Here is a 19,051-nt window from a genome sequence, read left to right on the forward strand (position 1 = left end):
TACTCAGTGAACATGTTATTGAGAAACGACCATTTTCACTGTACGACTGAACTAGACCATTTCACTGAGTCTAACCCATTAAAATACTTAACCTTTTAACGATCATTGCATTTAGTGGAATATATTTGCATTATAACATTTCATTCCTGTGAAATAACATTCAGTTCAATTCAGTTGTATTTATATAGCAACAATCATAATGCATGAATATCTTAAGGTACTTCACAAATTTAGGTTAAGAGGCCTTTAGAAATTCCATATAGAGATGAAACCCAAACCGTCCTCTAGGAGTAAATCCCAGGATAACAGCGGTGAGGAAAAACCTCAGACAGACTCAGGGTAGGCATCCATCTGCCTTGACTGGTTAGAGTAAGTGGAAATAGGAAGCAAAAAAAACAAAAAAACATTGAGAAAGAGCAAAAAACAACACAAACACTAGATAAAGGGTACGCTGGTCAGGTCGGAGGCCAGAACATCATGTCAGGAAACAGAGATACTGGGAGAAAGAATCAGGGAGAGAGAGGAAAGAGAAGAAACAAGAAAAGGGAAGCCACAAAGATGTCTGTTGAGGTAACATAACACCTAAAAGTTAAATATAAGGGCTGTGACACCATTGTGAGGGCACTAAATGGAACCCAGTAGATCTACTATTTCTCTGTGTTTGGATTTTATTGGAAACATTTGTTATAATGTAATACACAATTATTTTTTTAATGTACCATTTGCCTATATTTGGTAATGTAATCTGGAATTGCTACACATTATGGCAGTGTTCTTCAACCTTGGGGTCACCTGGAATTCACCTGAAATTTTTAGTAAATGATGAAAAAAACAAAACAAAACATACTAATAAAAAATATATGGTGACTTGAGAGAGACAATCCCAATACATAAAAGATATGACAAACTCTGAAGCTGAAACTGAAGCACTGTGGTAATGTTTATCAGTCAAATGTTCATTGTGGTCGGTTTCAGATGCTGCAGCTCTTTCATAATTCATAGTTTGAGTTCTTGTTTGTTCAGTATTAATTGTCAGCCTTGTAAATACAAGCTGGACTGACTGTACATATTCTGACCAAGGAAAATAAAACTCTCACTTAGTGCAGTAATCTACACCTGGCTTTACTGCCTCCGTCCATAATAATATACATTATATAGCCTAAATGTCCTCTAAAATTAACATTTATTTGCAACATAGTATAGCAAACTATAACATGATCAAAAACAAACAAATTTTAGCAAAAAAAAATGTCTGGGGTCACCAGAAATTTGTGATATTAAAATAGGGTCACGAGCCAAAAAAAGTTGGGAACTACTGCATTATGGGTTTAAGTTTCTGTGCAATATCTTCCTGAGACAAAAAAAAAGTTAAAGTTTTGGCTCTTTTTTTTTTTTTTACATTAAAAAAATAGTCTGGATTGGAAACAGCCTTTGTTGTGATAAGAGTAAAGCTGTGAAACTCGTGTTCCCTATGGAGGACAAAAATGGATTGCTGGGTCCCAGCAGGATATGCCCGCAATCACTGATCATTCTTTTTTTTTCCTTTTTTTTCACATTAACATACTGACTGTAATGATTCTAACTGATTCAGTGTCTGGTCATAGGCCTAAGGACTAAGCCGTCATCATCGTTACTGTTGCTTCATTTGTTAAGGATTAATGTATACTGTATAAATTGGCAAAGATATATTGATATTTAAACGCACCATGTAGCACATTAGTTAAGTTATCCTTTATTAATCCCTTTTGGGAAATTTGACCCATACTGCTGTAACTATTTAGCAGCAGAGTAAAGCCACAGCGCAGCCTGGGGACTCATTTAGGTTGTGAGGCCAGCGCTTTGGTCAAGGGCATCCACCGAGGTAACAAAATATTTAACATTCATGTTATGAGGATTACAGAGGGAAACCTTGGGTGAGCATCCACACAGACTAAACTGAAACGTAATAACACTGTATACTATTAAATATATTGCACACATGCGGAAAATTAGCATTGAGGTATGTTTCCAACAGGCTCCGTTGGCTGTGCTGATTTATTTTCTGGAGTGTTAATTGTATAAAACATACTATATATATATGTATATGTATGTAAACCGCACTTCTTAACAACTCCTGTGCTAATGACATCCTGCGTGTGAGTTTAGATAAAAATATCACTTTAAATATGATACTCCAGCAAGATATTAATGGAAGGCTCTGAGTTATATTCAGTGTTTTTCATTCAGAGAAAAGACAAGTGATTGAGTGGCCTTGAGTGGTATTACATTAATCCTTTGGTCTTCAATGTTGCCAAGATATGTCCTTCCATTTACCTTATTTCTTATATATATATATATAAATATGTGATATTCTTTTTTTTTTTTTCTCGGTTATCAGAGGCTTTCAACATAACTATTGACTTTCAAGGTCTTTAACTGTTACTTTCCCATCCGATTACCGCTCCAGGGCATGACGGAACAGCACAGGGCTCAATGACACGGAGGCTGGGTTTCCATTATTCCCCTAGGCATAATGAGCCGATTTCCACTTGCTCGCACTGGAAGTTTTCATTATACCAACTAAAGTGCTTGTTTGCAAAATAGAGCCGCTCTTTACCGTAATTGTTCTGCTGCTAGTGTTTACACAAACCTGCACAATAGCCCGTATTTTTGTAACCGTTTACCTGTGCTTGTCAATCTTTTAATGCGTGAGTTTATTTCTTTGATAGTGTGCACGTTTGTGTGTGCGTGCGTTGTTTGTGTGCTCTATATTTTTTTGTTGTGGGTTTGGGAGTATGAGAACATGGTTGTGCTTTGCATAATTGAGTTTCAGTGTGCAACCTCTGCAGGGCAATATGCAGAGATTGAGATTTTTTACTCAACCATTTATCTTTGGCTGCAGTCACTGTTCTCGCACCGAGTATTGATTTTTCACACTCATTGTATCCATACACATCCATAGGTTTAACACATGCATACGTTCTATAGACACACAGCAAGACCTTGGAGTATTCTTGCAGAAAAATTCCTAGCTCTTTGAAAATCTTTGTATGCCATTTAGCTTCACAATAAAAAAAACACAAATCATAGCCATACATTTTACCTTCCACTTGAATCAGAATCACTGAACTGGAAGGAATGTTTTCTCTTTTAATAAGTTTAGAAATTTGTTATTTTATTTTAGCTAAGGGGAAAAAAAAACAAGTTTGGATTTTTTTTTTGTTTCCACATTTAATAGCACACAAAGTTTTTGAGACAAATAAAAGATGAAGTGAAGCTCACCAAAAGAAGCTGAAAGAATATTTGTAAAAGAGCAACACATTGTAGATGCTTTTCAGTTCAGTGCCGCTGTATGAGCCAAACTACTGGTTGTAGGAACCGACCTTGGAATCACAAACCACTGAGCCTTTCCTCTGTTGTTGAATTGACTGGAATAATGAGTTAGGCTGAATGACTTCCCCATCATAGAAAAGCACCATGGTCCTGTGACTTCACTCTGCTCTTTGTACAAATTGTACATTTGTAGAAATTGCACCCTTGTAGCACAATCATTAGCAGTCTATATTTTACCCACGGGAGTCCTGTACAACGGAATCGCTGCAGAAAAGGGCCCTATTAGACAAATATGCTCTCTGAATGCACTGCTGCAGTTGACTGGGGATCTTTGAGATTTACAGTAGTAGTCTCTAAACCTTTGATTAGATGAGCCGGGTTGACTTTGCTAAGTTACTTGCTTGTGTCGTCGCTGCCTTCTTGGCAGGCGTGTATCTCACTTATGATCAGTCCCCTTCATGGTGGATTACGACCCTGAGTGCAGCCAAGCTGTTTATGAGTGATTATTCTTTTAAAACTGCTGCTCAGTTTTTCTCCCCTTTGCATTCCTCTTAATTATGTGCACACAGTGTATATACCATTTGCTGAATTAGTGCTAATGAGGCCAAAGAATGAATAAGTCACTGTAAGTGTTAAGGCATGACATAAATACAACTCATTAAGATCATTACTATCTTCCTCTCTAGGGAGATAATGCATGTCTGTTTCTATATAACCTCTATGTGATACTTAACACACAAACAAGAGATAAAGATGTGCTATAAAGTAGGTTAGACTGAATATCTTTAAATAAATTACGCATATTTATGAAACCCTTACCACATAGCGCTCTTTTGAGGGTGGTTCTTCTAAATGAAAACAAATGGACACCTACTGTTTTTAGCTACATGTTGGTTTGACATTAATTTAGACATGGATTTATTATATATTTTGGCTAAAATTTGCTTAGAGGTCTTTTTTATGCCTTTGTGCATAAGAAATCAATATAAGTGAATCCCCAAAGGAACTTTGTGTTGGTAAATGCAAGTTATGCGAATTTACAGGATTTCAGTTCTGTTGCAACATGTTGATGGTCATATGAACTATGTTTTCAGCTCAAAAATGTCCAATTTCATCACAATTAATGCTATATTTTCATGTCACAAATGGCCAAGTTATATTTTATCTGAATTTACCTGAAAAACAAATATTCCATTCTTTTAGATTCCCCAATTTTTCTTACAAGATTATATACTACATATCACATGTTTTATTTTTACAGGTTGCAATATGGAGTATGGAGCTGATCCATCCTGCTTATGTTACGCCAATACATACATTAAGAATGTCACAACAATTTTCTAATAATAAGCATTTTTATAAAGAAATAACAATTTTATATTGTTATTTACTCTTTAGTATGATGATAAACTATACAATAAATAATTCTGATACTAGTTTTTGCACAGGGATCATTTGTGGAAACAGTGACATGGCTGCCGAGCATCAGTATGATGGGATCTGTAACAACCATGTCACATCCGTCCACTGCCACATTTTGTGTTTTTGTTCAGCTGTTATTGTTTTAGATCCACAATACTAACATTTATGAATAAGAGGAGAATTAGCAATAGTAAGTATATAAGTTTATTCCTAATAAAGTACTGGTACTGACCAGATCATCATGGGTAATGTCACGTCCGTCCACCAGCAAAAGTTTTCACATACACGTGCTATTCAAAATCCAATATTTCTGAAAATATAGCTTCCACTGTCAAATAAAATCAGTAGTCTGTGCACAAATGTATTAGCATTATTTCAACACAGTTCTATGCATTTCTTACAACTTTTTTTTTGACAGAAATGGCCACTCATTTGACCCCCTAAGTAAATTTTAGCCAATTTGGCTTTTAATACATCACTGTCACATTCTAATTTTTTTTTTTACTGTTTTTCGTAATTTTTTTTTTTTGACGTGACATTCTTCTTAAAAATGACTACAAGATGAGACTGTAATCTGTTGATACATGCAGTATATTACTTATTCATGCAACAATTGGATTTCACCTAATGCATGAATCTCAGGGTTTAAACAGTGTGTGGAAGGAGAAACAAAACAAGATTAAATCTGAGTTAGTCACAATAATAAACGGCCAAGCTCAAACTGTATTCTTGCATATATTAAAAGGCAGCTTGGGGAAGGGCCAAAAGCATTTTAACCGACTCACGGTTATAACTATAACATAATAATGCTGTAAATTTTGAGTCAAAATGAGAGGGCTTTTCAAGATTCAAGGCCGAGACTTATTTTTACGCTCATCATTCGTATGCAGTATCACAGGAGGGAGGGAATTGTAGAGAAAAGAGCCTCTGGCGGCGGTGGAATAGCTTCAAGGGAACTGAACAGAGCTGGCTTACTTCCAGCTGTGCACCATCACCCACTATTTCATATACATTAACTTTACATGCAGTTTATAAAATTGTCTGTTTGATGAAAGACTCAAATAGTTTTTTTATGATGTTGTGTGATGTCTTAAAAAAAAAAAAAAGAAAAATAGTGATGTCTTTGTTTAATTCAAGATAATCAGAATTGCATTAGAAAGGATTTGGGGGTTCCTCAGTGGAGCAGAGGAGGGATGAGGAATTTAAGGATGAAACGGGGGGGAAAAAGTTGACAAAAATTGTGAGTATATGGGAATACATGCGGTATAATTCAAACAGGCAAGAGGACAAAGTATTGTAGATGAATGACAGAGAGAGTGCCAACAGTATTTCATCATGAAAGTCTTATTTCAATAAAGTTCTTCAAACATCAGCCTGTCCATCATAGTCCTAGCAGACTTTCTTCTCCGGCTTTGTGTTCTCCCTTTCGTGTCATTCTTCCTTGTCTGACAAACGGCGGCAGCGTTAACACATACAGTCCTCCCGTCCTTTCCTTTTCCCCTCAGCCACCTATCTTTTCTTACCTACCCCCTGAATTCCTGTCTGTACCCCCCACATTTTTAATATTCTCTCTTTTCTGCCTCTTTTCTCCATCCTCTCCCCATGCCCTCCTTTTGAACTGCGAATCTGCCACCATGACTGCCGCTAAGGCCACATCTAAAGACACACATATAGGCGCATACCGAGAGCAGGAAAAGACACACCGAGACAGATGAGACAGACAGCCGCACACATACATGTACCTGCGTTTTCCAAGCTCGCATGTTTCCAGCAGCCGTAATTACCATATGCAAATAAGACCAACAAATAAACTGTCTCATCCTGCTGGGCGACAGCACATAAGATGCCAAAAACAAATTCAGGAGCTCATTTAATTAGACAGAGGTGATGAGAGATACAACATTCACCTCCCTCTCTCTGTGTGTGACACTCAATCATAAATGTGTGTCCGCCGTCTTTTTCCCCATAGGCCTAAAACACGGCAGCAATTACTGTACCTGCTACATTTACCCACTTTTTTTTTTTGCATAGTGAAGAAAGGTACATACTGAATTGCCTGATTTAACTCAAGTGCAGCAATGTCTTCATAGAGGTAAGATTACAGAAGAAGGTCCAAACTAGCTCAACTGGTGCTATCTTTTCTGCTGATTTTTTTTTTTTTTTCCCCCCTTGAAAATTGCAGCCATTTTTGAAAATAGCCTCATTAGTTTGTCACGGTAAAGCAGCGAGAAGACCTGTAAAGTTTCAGATACCATGCAGTGAAGGTTATTTGAAGCTCAGTGTGTGGCATAGTTTAATGATGAGCATTAAGGGCAGTTTGCATTTGGTCAAGCTACACTTAAAGAGTCTGGGTTAGTGCGGCTGCAATTTCCATGGGGGAAGAATTGCATTTGAAAGCAAGAACAGTTGAACAAAAGATTGAAAAACAAGGATAAAAGTAAGGCCAGCGGATTGTTGGTTTCCAGCCTTGAAGTCTGCATTTTAACTCCCTTGTGGCAAAGCGCAATAGGCTGCAAGTCCATTTTATTTTTTAGTTGTAGTTGTTGTGGGAAGTGTGGGTATAGTAATTCTCAGGATTACTTGGTTTGGCTGTAAAAGAGTATTCATTTTATATCCTTTTACCCTGTGAGCCTGCTGTGAAATAACATATTCAGAAGCTGTTTGTGTGCAAACCTGACAATTAATCCTCTTTCATAGGCTGATCCCAAGGAGATGATACGGTTGGTCACACAGCATGTATCTGCATATTCTGATTGGCCAGAGGAGCTGCAGAAGTTGATCAACCAGCTGCATGTGTATAACGAGCGCCTGACAGACTTCACCCAGGCCCAGGTGTTACAGGGGCTGGGCCGTGGCGTGGACATTCAGCGCTTCAGCTCTGATCCAGACTACAAGAAGGAGACCATCCTTGGCCTCACAGAGTAAGTTTAATACTGAACAGGGTTTATATACCATTGTGTTTGCAATTCAATTCATTCCATGTATCCTCCATGGTACTCTTTTTAATAGCTAAGCTGGAAATATCACACAGATTTGTACTGCAGTTATTTTTTCATCTCTGGCTCTGTGCAACATATGAATATGAGTGGGTGTGATCTTTCCATAAAAGCAATGAAATCTGATCATTATGTTGCTCCTCTCTACTCGTGTGCCTGTGTGTTCAGGACACTAGATGACGGCGTTTACAGAATCGCTCTGTCTCTGGCCAAGCGCTACAGCGTTCCTCTGTGGGAGGTCTACATGACTCACCTGGAGTTCCTTTTTACAGACAGCGGGTATGTGCACACACACACACACGCACACACATGTACACGCGCACTCACACACACCCTCTCCCAAGCAGCATTTTCCATCTCAGTTTTTTGCTGTTCTGTTAGCTGTCTTATCAGTTTTTAAAGTATTTAATCTGTCACTTAGAATGTGGATTTCCTCTTAGATTCATTTCAAACTAGTGCCTGTCTTATGCTGATGAAAGCAAACATCTGTTCCCTTGTTTTTTTCTTTTGTTTTGTTGGGACACATGTCTATATCCCTCCCATACTCTAAGATTGAGTAAAAAAAAACAAAAAAAACATGAGCACTGCTGCCTAAAGCAGCCCAGACTAATTCAAACATGCTGTGAGTGTGTGTATTTGTGTGTTTGTGTTTTGAGGGATGCGAATGCGTCAGAGTCTATTTCCATAATTTATTTGCTCTCTGACTTCATAGCTAGGAATCTGACTAGCTCTGCACCTTTCCTTGTTTTAATAGAATGCCTTTTCAGCAGAGTTGAGATGCGTGTGAGCGTGTGTGTTTGCACGCACATGTGTGTGCACCTGTGATAAATATCCCTCTGTCGCATTCTGATATAAGGAAATGGTTTATGGACTCCACTTAACGATAAATTACAACCCGTACCTTACTCAGACCCTACCGTAGTCACTGTGTGTGCATATTTCCACCAAAATCTCTGGATCTCGATAAATCTATGAAGAATATTCATACCATAATCTTGACTTGAAGCATCTGCAATGTGCGTATTGATTCCATGGATGGATGAATGGATGCAAGGACTGATATAAATAAAGCGGACGGGTAAAAAATGTTAAGGGAACAGACGCATATGGATGGAAATATGGGTGAGAACACGGGTAGGTCTGTGATTGATTCCTTTGGGGCAAGTATTGCCTCTAGCATTTCACTCAGTTTCAAATACATGGTTTTTTTTTTTTGGGGAGAAAGTCATTCAAAAAGGCGTATAGAAAGAACTATGGGAAGAATTGCTCAGTCTTTGTTAAATCATTGTCATATTTAAGTGGGTATTGAGGTGCAGATGTCATGTAATTCTAAGGATAAGAAGAGGAGCTATACTATAGTGGATGTAAAAAAAACAAAATAGAAATGTCTTTAAGGCCAAACCAGCCAGAAATGCAGAAATGCTGAGCAACCAACTGGACAGGAGGGTTGTTGGATAGAAAAATACAGAGTTGATTTGAAAGATGAAAGGGTCAGATATATGGATGAAGAGGAGATAGATGATAGAACCAGAGTGTCCCTGAGACAGTCCTATTAACACAGAATAAACGCTTTAGGACAATCAATGCCCTGCTAAACACCACCATCGTCAGCTGTTCTCTCTCCCTCTCTAGGTCACATGTACCTCTGACAGTTTTATTGACATTTTAATGACAGCTCATAAACCACGACAGAAAATGGGGAGGCATTGACATGTTTCAGCCATTTCTGCTGAACTCTGTTTTCTTTTGGAGTTGTGTCATCTCTCTGATGCAGTCAAACCATTCACACTTATTTTATAAAAAATATTTTGTTTGGTTTCATTTGATAAAACTATATTCCAGAACACATTTAAATTTATTCTCCCAGGTCTTTCTGGTGTAATAGCATCAATTTGCTTTTGACTTTTTTGCGAGTGGTGCATGATATTTTGTCTTGTAAGATAAAATACTGGCAGAACTTTAATTAAGATATCCAAAAAATGTTTGCAAATGTAAAGCCTTTGAAACACGTGCGTTTTTTGCCTGTTTTAGTAATGACATTATGCTTCCCTAGGTTTGTTGTTGTTGCACACACAAAGCTGGTTGATGAATTTAGGCTGAAAAGTAAATCTGGGATTTGGTCTTTGTTTCACATCAGTTGACAGCCAGCTGATCCAAACAAACATCACGTTTGACATTTGCAACAACGGAGCAGTAAGCTCCTCATTTCAGTTCCTACCTGCTGCCAGCAGCTGACTGGTTCTGCCGCTTTTTCTATAGATCAGTGTTTGCCTGTGATGAGAAATAAATAGTCTTTTGTGGCACCTTCCCTTCTGACTCATCCCCTGAATATATTTCACTCTGAGCCTAATGAGAAATCCTCTGAGACAGAGGCTGCCTTTGAATTTTGTACAAGCTCTTCCCAAACTCACATCTGGTGACCTTGTCTGGCACACAACACCTCAAGTCACACTGAAATGATTGAAATTGGCTGTGTTAAAGCCCTTTACAGATCTGAGTAGGTGGCAAAATCATTTGATCTTTTGTCACTTCATTAGATTTCCTAACTTCCTGTGGGATCATTTCTTAGGCTAATGGAAAGCATTTATCAGCACTGTCAAAATGTTTAGTATTTATTACAGTGAGTTTGTTTATTGCACATGAACGTCGGTACTAATGTGCAACAAACTTGGTGGTGGGAATAGTGTATGGGCATAGGACAAACCCATTTAGCATTTTACAGCATAAAAGGGGTAGAGCCGCAATGTTTTATCTTCTAACATTTGGAGATGGGACATTTGATTGAATTACACACCTGTGGTCTGTTGGGTTGGTTTTTTCTCCATGTTGAGGTCATGTTTTTTGTTCTGGCCTCAAAAAGACAAATAATAGTCTTCCCCTGGTGTGTTTACAACAGCCAGTTTCAACTGTAACCTGCCAGGAACCTTTTGGCATGCAAATTATATCTTACTACTTGGAGAACTTTGTGAACGGCACTCACTTCTGTCACAGGAAAGTTTGCCTTCTTCCATTTATCAATGCAGTTTTTCCTTTTATTATTTCTTAACAGCCTTGTTCTTTTCAGTCATACTTCACTGTGTCCTTGCTCAGCAAAAAAAAAAACAAAAAAAAGAGAGCATTAGTAGGAATTTACAAAAAGGGCTTAATTTTTAACACTCCAATTTGGGTGTGTATGTTAATGTGGACATCTTTTTTCTGTTTTTTTTTTTTTTTCTGCCTAGCTGTCACTGGATTAAAAATTCATGCTGTTGTTGTTTGTAACACACTGTTACATGTACGCTACATTTCATCACGTCAAATATTTCCCACAAACTAAGTCACTGTAAGCGGGAATCTTGCTGTGTGCTTATGTGATGGTTTTTATTATACTGATGATTATTCCTGCCTGGAATGAAAACCACATTTGTGCTATTTATTGAGAATAAGATCCATGTTGTAGCCACACATAGACAATAGGTGTAGTAGATTTTGTGATGTTTGGTGCTATGAGGGGTTTATTGAGGCTCTGCAGAAGAAATGTAAGGTTTAATACTGGGGCATTACCATGACCTGAAGCATGTTTGTTCTTTTTGAATTCTTACGGGGGAACCAGAGAGAGCTGAAGCAGAACAGCTGGCTTCGACTAACTTTCAGTCCAATGGGTTCACTAACAAAAAAAATATAGTATTTCTGACTAAAGTCAAAAAACAAGATAATTATAGACAGGAAACAGTACATGTGCAATCAAGTCTGAGACTTCAAATAGAGCACTCAAGCCATTAAAGTCCATTCACCCCACTGTTTTCAAGTGTTCCAAATGATTGCTGCCTATAATATGACTTATACATTCAAGTTTCTTCAGAATGATTCGTAATAATTTGGTGTTCTTTTCTCTGAGCTTGTAGCGTGAATCATATGGTGTGACATGTGCATTTAGTTTAGAGCACCAGCCGTGGATGATATTGAAAATTCTATTCTAAATAATGGGATGAAAACGTATATTCTTTTAAATGCAGGTACATAACGGAACAAATTCCTCCTTTAAACCAAAAATCTGCTTCATTTTTTTCACATTTGTTTAATTTATTGCTAAGGAGAATGTGTCTGTATTTGCAGATGGCGTGTATGGATTTTGTGCTGGTGTCTATTCATTCATTGTGTTTGTAAGAAATAAATGAACTGTATATCTGGTACTGTCTATTCAAAACACACAAATAAATCCATATGTGGCCCATTGTCCTGCATTGAACTCCACAGCACAAAACCACTTTTACAATCTCTGCCGGACACTCATTTGTAAACAAATTAGCAAAGCAGATCATTAGAAAAATTACAGCTTGCATAAATTCACCCAACAATGATGTACTGAATAATCATCAGTGTCCTCTTCCTGCAGCCAGTCTGGTTCTGGTGCAATTAAATATCCAGCTGAATTTAAGAATAATTAGAAGCTTACTATTTTTTTTTATTTTTATTTCATTTGGACATAATGCAAAAGAAACCCTATCACAATATGGTGTACAGTATGTAAGACAGCAAAAATCCCTCTGTAGAGAAAGGGATGAGAGATGAGAAGAGCAACACAGAGGATGAGGAATACTCGGGATTAAATCGTTTCCGTGCTCCAGCGTTTGAAACCGACAAGAAAAGATTGTAATGAGAGGCTCCTGGTTTTTTTACAGCCACAAAAACACAACAGAGATGGACTCAGAAATGTGTTTTTGCGCGAAGGGAAATGCCACCAAGTGAGCATTTCCAAAGCGGGCATGGAATAGGACAATCAAAGGGACAAAACAGACCCTGAAAGCTTAGGGAAAAGACACAGGCTGCATGGAACATGACTGAAGTGAGGCACTAAACACCTTTAGTCAAGTTGGTAACCAAGCTTTGAAGAACAGTGGTGGGAGTAACTCATTACAACAGTAATACATTATAGTAACGATTACTTTTTGCTGTAATGCAGTAGTGTAAGGTATTGCTAATCAATTTTCAGTGATATTTTACTCTGTACATGTTAAGTTGCGCTTGCGTTACAACATACTTTTCACCCATAATTTAATTGCCCAAATGAAAGAAAAAAAAACTTCAAGACTGTGAGACCTTAAAGCAGCATATGACTTTGATCACAGTTTTTTTTTTTCAGATCTGTAAAACCCCAGTGATAGCCTAATTATGGCTTATCCATTAGTCTTTCCGTGCTTACTCACCTGAATCACTTTCCCAGAGCTATCACCGTAATAAATAACCCAACACAACATCAATAGGACACCAGCAATAACACTGATGTTCACTGCAATAATCTCATTTATTATATGAGCAATATCTGTTTAATGTTTGCAGTCTCCCATATTATTTTATCTTTCACACTATTTATTCCACAATATTTATTTTCTCATTTAATTTACACTATTTCTCATGTCATTTGCACTATTTCTCATGTTATTTCACTACTTAATTCTATTTTTTACAGATATTCCTAGTTGCAATACTTTTAGATTTTATTTAACATAAATAAGTGTGCCTTTTTACTGTTATTTGTTGTTGCCTTGTAATTCTTGCACTAAACGGGAGAACTCTACCTCTGTCTCTATTCTGATTCCCTCATGGTGAACAACTTCGAAGATGACTCCATCATAAACACAGTCTGCTTGTTTACATTAAAAAAAATGAAACGTCACTCGGGCCTTTTCAGAAATTTTGTCGTGAAGTGCATTGTGGGTATGGGAATTCCACAAAGCAGCAATTTTGCTGTCTCTTTATGAGTGCTAAACCCAAATGTCATCTTTACCTCCATCCACCAACTCTACTCATTCTTTAAAACAACCCTGGTGGACTGGATGATTTTACATTGTAGCGATCTGGCTTGTTTTCTTGCCAAATCTATGAGAAACCGCTTTCGCTTGGTCGCCATTTCCACAATGCACTTCGTGACAACATTTCTGAAAAGGCCCGAGTAACATTTCAGTTTGCTATGTAAACAAGTGGACTGTGTTTATGATGGAGTCATCTTCGAAGTTGTTCATCGTGAGGGAAGTGATTTGTGAAGATCAGTTATCAATTAAGTTTTTTAAAAAAATGAAATTAGTCTGCTTCACTGTACCACAAATGTATCAAACTGAAGACATCTGAACCGAAAACGTACCGAACCAATTTTTTTCTGTTACACTCCTATTAATTGCTATAATGTACATTGTAAATCATATGTTATTATCACTTCAACTTCCAAAGGTATATTTGGCGTGCAACGTAAGAGGAACATTTGGTGATAAGTTAACAAGACAAATCTCCAGTAAATGTAAGAAAAAAAATGTTCACGAAAACCCGCGACTTTTAGTATGTGCTCTTAACGCGTTGAAACCGAGCCATGAACACGGGACACAAATCTGCACATTCACATCTGTCTATAGTTTGTGTATGAACATCTATCTGAGCAAGTTGTCTCTGGCATTGACGCTAATGTGACTTAAAAAAGCAACACATCAGACGGTGATCAGGGCCTCAGGGTGCCCATATGTGTGTGCGCACTTCATAAATCGAACTTACTGAAAGAGTCTTCACTTCAACTTAGCTGCTCTGTTGACTCCAGTCTTATTAGAGCCCCTGTTGTGAGGATGATTAGTGTTATTTACATTATTGAGCTCATTGTCAGCTGTTTCCACACAGCCCCACTGCTGCTGTCTATATTTTTTTCATTAGAGAAAGCCTTCTAGCTAGCTCTGATAAAGAACCCAGAGGAAACACTGTCCTCTTTGATGTTGTCCCGTTCTGACAGATAAACAGGCTCGCACCCACTCTAACACATTTACAGACTGACACAGATTGCTCGAAACCCCTCAGTGACGCCCAGTAAGTAGCGTTACTTTGCCTTTGCCTTTTCATTCTTCTGGTGTTTTCCTAGTTTAACCTCTGTTTGTGCATCTGTGAGAATGTTTCCCCCTGCTTTTCCAGCTCTGTGGTGTTTTTCTCTTGTTCTTTTCACTTGTCCTCTCATGCCTCAGACCACCTGCTGCTGTTGACTTTTTAACCATGTGGTTTTTAAACAGCAATACAATGCACAACTTGGACAAATAACTAAATAGGGTTTTTTCGCTCTCTATTTTTTCTCATTGCTGCTGCACTTCCTCTCTGCTCTTTTCTTATTTTACTCTTTTCTATTCACTTTGCTGTTTTTTCATGACACAGCCAACCAAGTTCTTAAATGTATCCTCATCAGTTTTGGAGGGACTGCATCTTTGGTGATAAGCCTGCAGATTTCTGTATTTGCCTTTTTTTTTTTCTTTTTCAGGGATACATTTTCTAATCATAACTTTCTAACCAACACATCTCTACAACTGTGTCTTCATCTGATTCTCTGTTGATATAATTTTGTTTGTTTTTTTCCGGGATGCCAATTATTCTTATCTTGTTTCAGGCATGGTGGCTGTTGTGGATTCTGTGAGCGACATAGATCTTAATTTGCTCCTATAAAATAGATTGCTGTTTTTGTTGGAACTTAAAGTGGTTCCACACACTGTGAAGATTTTTCTTGGCGAGAACGTATCTCAGACAGCAGGTGTTAGCAGCGCCAAATGTAAAAGCTTTGAACTTGGTGGTGGATTATAATTGTATGTAAAGACATTCAGGATTAGTACTTTTCACGTTAAACTGGTCAAATACTGTTGCCATGATATAACAAATCTCATTTATTTCCTTCACAGTTCTCTCATTTACTTTTTCTTTTTTGTGCCTCTTTCCTCCTCTAGTCTTTCCACCAAGGACATTGAATCCCGAAGCCAGTCCCTTGGTCTGTTTGACACTTTGAAGTGTAACCCCCAGGCCTTTTACAGCCACATGACCAAGTATGTTCTACCAAGTGTGGAGGGAACTGATATGGACCGTCTGCTGTACTACTACACCTTATTAGACGCTGCAGGCTGCGAACCTTTCGTCTCCACCATCATCAAGCCAGACTCCCATGTCAAACTGCTAAAGAAGCTTCGAGCTGTCGCCATCGGTCAGTTAAACAGACTTTTTACGAATTTTTAAACAATCCAGAGTGCACCACTCAATAACTGGAAGATGGATAAACCCTCGAAGACGCAGCGCTACTTTTATGTCTGTTCCCAAATGAAATTTTCTCTCTGTTTAACTTTTCTTAAGTGATTTATCACCATTCATTTACAATATTATCCTTTCTATTTCCTATTTTATCAGTACAAATCATATATTTTCTTGTATTTAATTTACTGATCATGTAGATATTCATAAAAGCTTAATTCAGTTCAATTCAATTAAAATTACTTTATTTATCCTCATAGGGCAATTTAGTTTAGTTTAGTTTATTTCGAATATGCAACAAAATAAAATAATTCTCCTCAGTCCTTATAAATGAAACAGATTATAAGAAACAAGACACACATACAAAAACATATACATATACATGAAAATAAAGTCTGACTTCATTTGCATATTCGAAAAGGAGTGGGAGGAAGTATAACTTATTTAATCCCACCCCTTCTCCACACCACAGTCTATCGTTTAGCTTCCTATCAGCATAATATATGAAAAATCAAGTCCCTTGGATCAGTTAACCTCACTTATCATCTTCATATACACATACATAAATACACACCTAGTTTACATACTACCAGTCATTGAATTCAGCAAAAACATCCAATATACACACATACACAACAAAACAAAATCACAGGGACAGCCTTTCAGTGCAATTGAAACGTAGGAACCAGAGCAGCATAGGTCAAAGTGCATGAACCAGCAGTGACCAGAGCAAATAAATAAATACATAGATAAGCAAACAGATACATATTATGGTCACAATGTTTGATTATCGACAGAATCAGGAAGCCTGATGGCAGAGGGAATGAAAGAGCTGGCATATCTGTTTGCTTTCCTCGGCGGGGCGAGGTAGCACCTTCCTTATGGCATTAAACCAAATTCCCTAGCCAGGACATGATTAGGTTGACTCATGACCTGATAAGCTTTCTGGACCACACATTTCTTCTAGAGGGAGGTCAGGTCTGTCAGTGGGACGCCAATAATCTTTGAGCAGGTTTTAACAGTGCTACTGAGGCAGATACTGTGGTGTAGTCAGAGTAAAGCTTAGGGTTATTATATCAAAAACAGAGAAAACTGCAGAAAAAGTGACTTTTTCAGTAAAATATATCATTAACTGAACATAAACTAAGTGTCATTGATCCAACTCTGTATATTTCAATAGTGAATCAATGTTGTAGAAGATAACGGTGTTTCCACGTTCAATATGGAGCCTCTGAACGTCCAAATGGGTCATATCTGATGACCATTATTATTTATTTAATAATAATAATAATAATACTTATTATTATTATTATTATCAGAAACAACTGTAATTCATATTTAGTCACATTCATATTTTTTATTTCCAGGTCTTTTTTAGCTTGTGTGTAAGTCTCTGAAACAGTTCTTTTCTATTTATAAGTCCCACATTGTTGCCGTAAAGTGTTATATAGTGTCGGAAAGCTCAGGATCTCGGCTTTCTGATGCTGTACGAATTTTGTGGGAAGTAAAAATGGTTCAGGAGTTACAATAATTTGAATGCCGTAAAGTGCAAAATGCAGCGCCGGAGGGGTTGTTGTTGTTAAAGGATTAATGATGTTAACTTTGTTTGTAGAAGTTATATTTGTCTCCTTATTCCTAAAAAAAAAAAAATGTGCAAACAGCAGCACAAGAGGATCATTTAATTTCCATCAGGCATTCCATTTTCTAGAACTGACAGGCAAAAATGCCAAAGATTTGAAAGGTTAATGCTCCTCCGTTGTTAGTGAAAAATACCTTTAATGTTAGCAAATTAAACCCAGTATTGAAGTCGTAAATATAATCCCTCTTAACACGAGTGAAGCCGGTAGATAGAATCAAAATGAGTGTTCTTTGTGTAGAATCTTAAAATATAACTGAAAGCTTATATGAAAATAAAGCTTTAAAACATTTTTTGAGATTTAATACCCCAGATAATGTACCTTTTGTTCCTAGATATATTCCTTAGGTGTTTTCTTTATTTCTGCCATGTTGTGTTCTTTTTTCTCCAACATCTCTTGAAAAGTGAAAAGAAACGGGCTTTAAACATGGGCAAGAATACTCATTTTACTGCAGGGGAAGCACTCCAGCTCTGTAGTCAGGCTACGTGACACACCAGGGATGCAGTAGTCGTCTTTTACACTTAGGTTTTTTTTTTGCAGCACCTTCACTAAGAATGCGATGTCCAGGTTGCAGCACGTCATCGGTTCAGTACTCAAACTTTGTTGTCTAGGGGTTAAGGTGGTGTCACTTCTCTCTGAAGTTCAGTAAAGGTCAGCAGGATGTCAGCTGTGTTTTCACGCCTCACTTGCTCCTTCTGCTCCCAATAACACCACAGCTTTTACCGCTGACACATGTCTCTGTTTAACACACACTGGTACACAAAGTCAAAATGCACACTTTTGAGGAGCTAAGACTGGATTTCCACATAAAATATCTGAAATATTCTCTTCTTATGAGTTCCCACTGCCACTGCTACATTTTTGTGACTTTATTAGAAATATCAACCATGTTAGATACGTTGAGACACTTTAGTAACGTACATTTAATTAGCATAATAAATATTTTTACAACAAAACACACTGTACTATGGTTGGGTTAACTATACACCATAGACAAACAATTTAGTATATATCACACCTACAGCTTTTAGGACTTCCTATTCCTGTTGATGTAAAATATTCTGTTCTAAAAAAAATATTATTTTGTAAAAATGTTGTCAGTTTTTTGTTCACCGGCCGATAGGTTATGAGAGATGGTGAAGATGCTGTGTCTGGCGTCTTTGTCGTCTTCGTCTTCCTTAGTAGTTCCTTCAGACATTTTCTCCTTCATCTTCAAATTTTATATGTAGCTTCCTTGGGATGATATCTACAAAGATCTTTCACACTGTTGAGAAATTTAGATTTTTGGATTTTTGATGAATTTTTGAAATATAAAAAAATTGCCTTTACTTATAATGGGACATATTTTGATTGTTTATAACATGGAAATGGTTACAGATGTCAATGTAGTTGCTGTTGAACACTGATAGGAAGTCATATATGGACTTTCATTTCGGTCCATGACCTTTGACCTTGAGTGAAACTCAAGGCTTCCAATGCCTACATTTCAACAATTGTCTTGTCTGAAAATACTGGTAGATTAATTTCAAATTTTGTATGTAGCTTCCTTGGGACAATGTCTACAAAGTTTCCTCACAGTTTTGAGAAATGTTGATTTTTTTTTTTTTTTTTTTTAATTTTTGACAAATTTTTGACATATTAACAATTTGCCTTTACTTATAATGGGCC

At 37.3% G+C, this 19,051-nt stretch overlaps 1 protein-coding gene across 1 annotated transcript in view; it reads left to right on the plus strand.

Moving 5' to 3' along the window:
* nbas (NBAS subunit of NRZ tethering complex) overlaps positions 1-19,051 on the plus strand; it is a 228,409-nt gene that overhangs the window by 123,263 nt on the left and 86,095 nt on the right. Inside the window, exons 42-44 of the mRNA XM_030128460.1 lie at positions 7,432-7,655; positions 7,899-8,009; positions 15,452-15,702. Of these exons, the coding sequence (XP_029984320.1) occupies positions 7,432-7,655; positions 7,899-8,009; positions 15,452-15,702 (586 nt within the window). The remainder of the gene's footprint in view (positions 1-7,431; positions 7,656-7,898; positions 8,010-15,451; positions 15,703-19,051) is intronic.

Source organism: Sphaeramia orbicularis, chromosome 24 (genome assembly GCF_902148855.1).
Source record: "Sphaeramia orbicularis chromosome 24, fSphaOr1.1, whole genome shotgun sequence".
In the NCBI taxonomy this organism is placed as follows: domain Eukaryota; kingdom Metazoa; phylum Chordata; class Actinopteri; order Kurtiformes; family Apogonidae; genus Sphaeramia; species Sphaeramia orbicularis.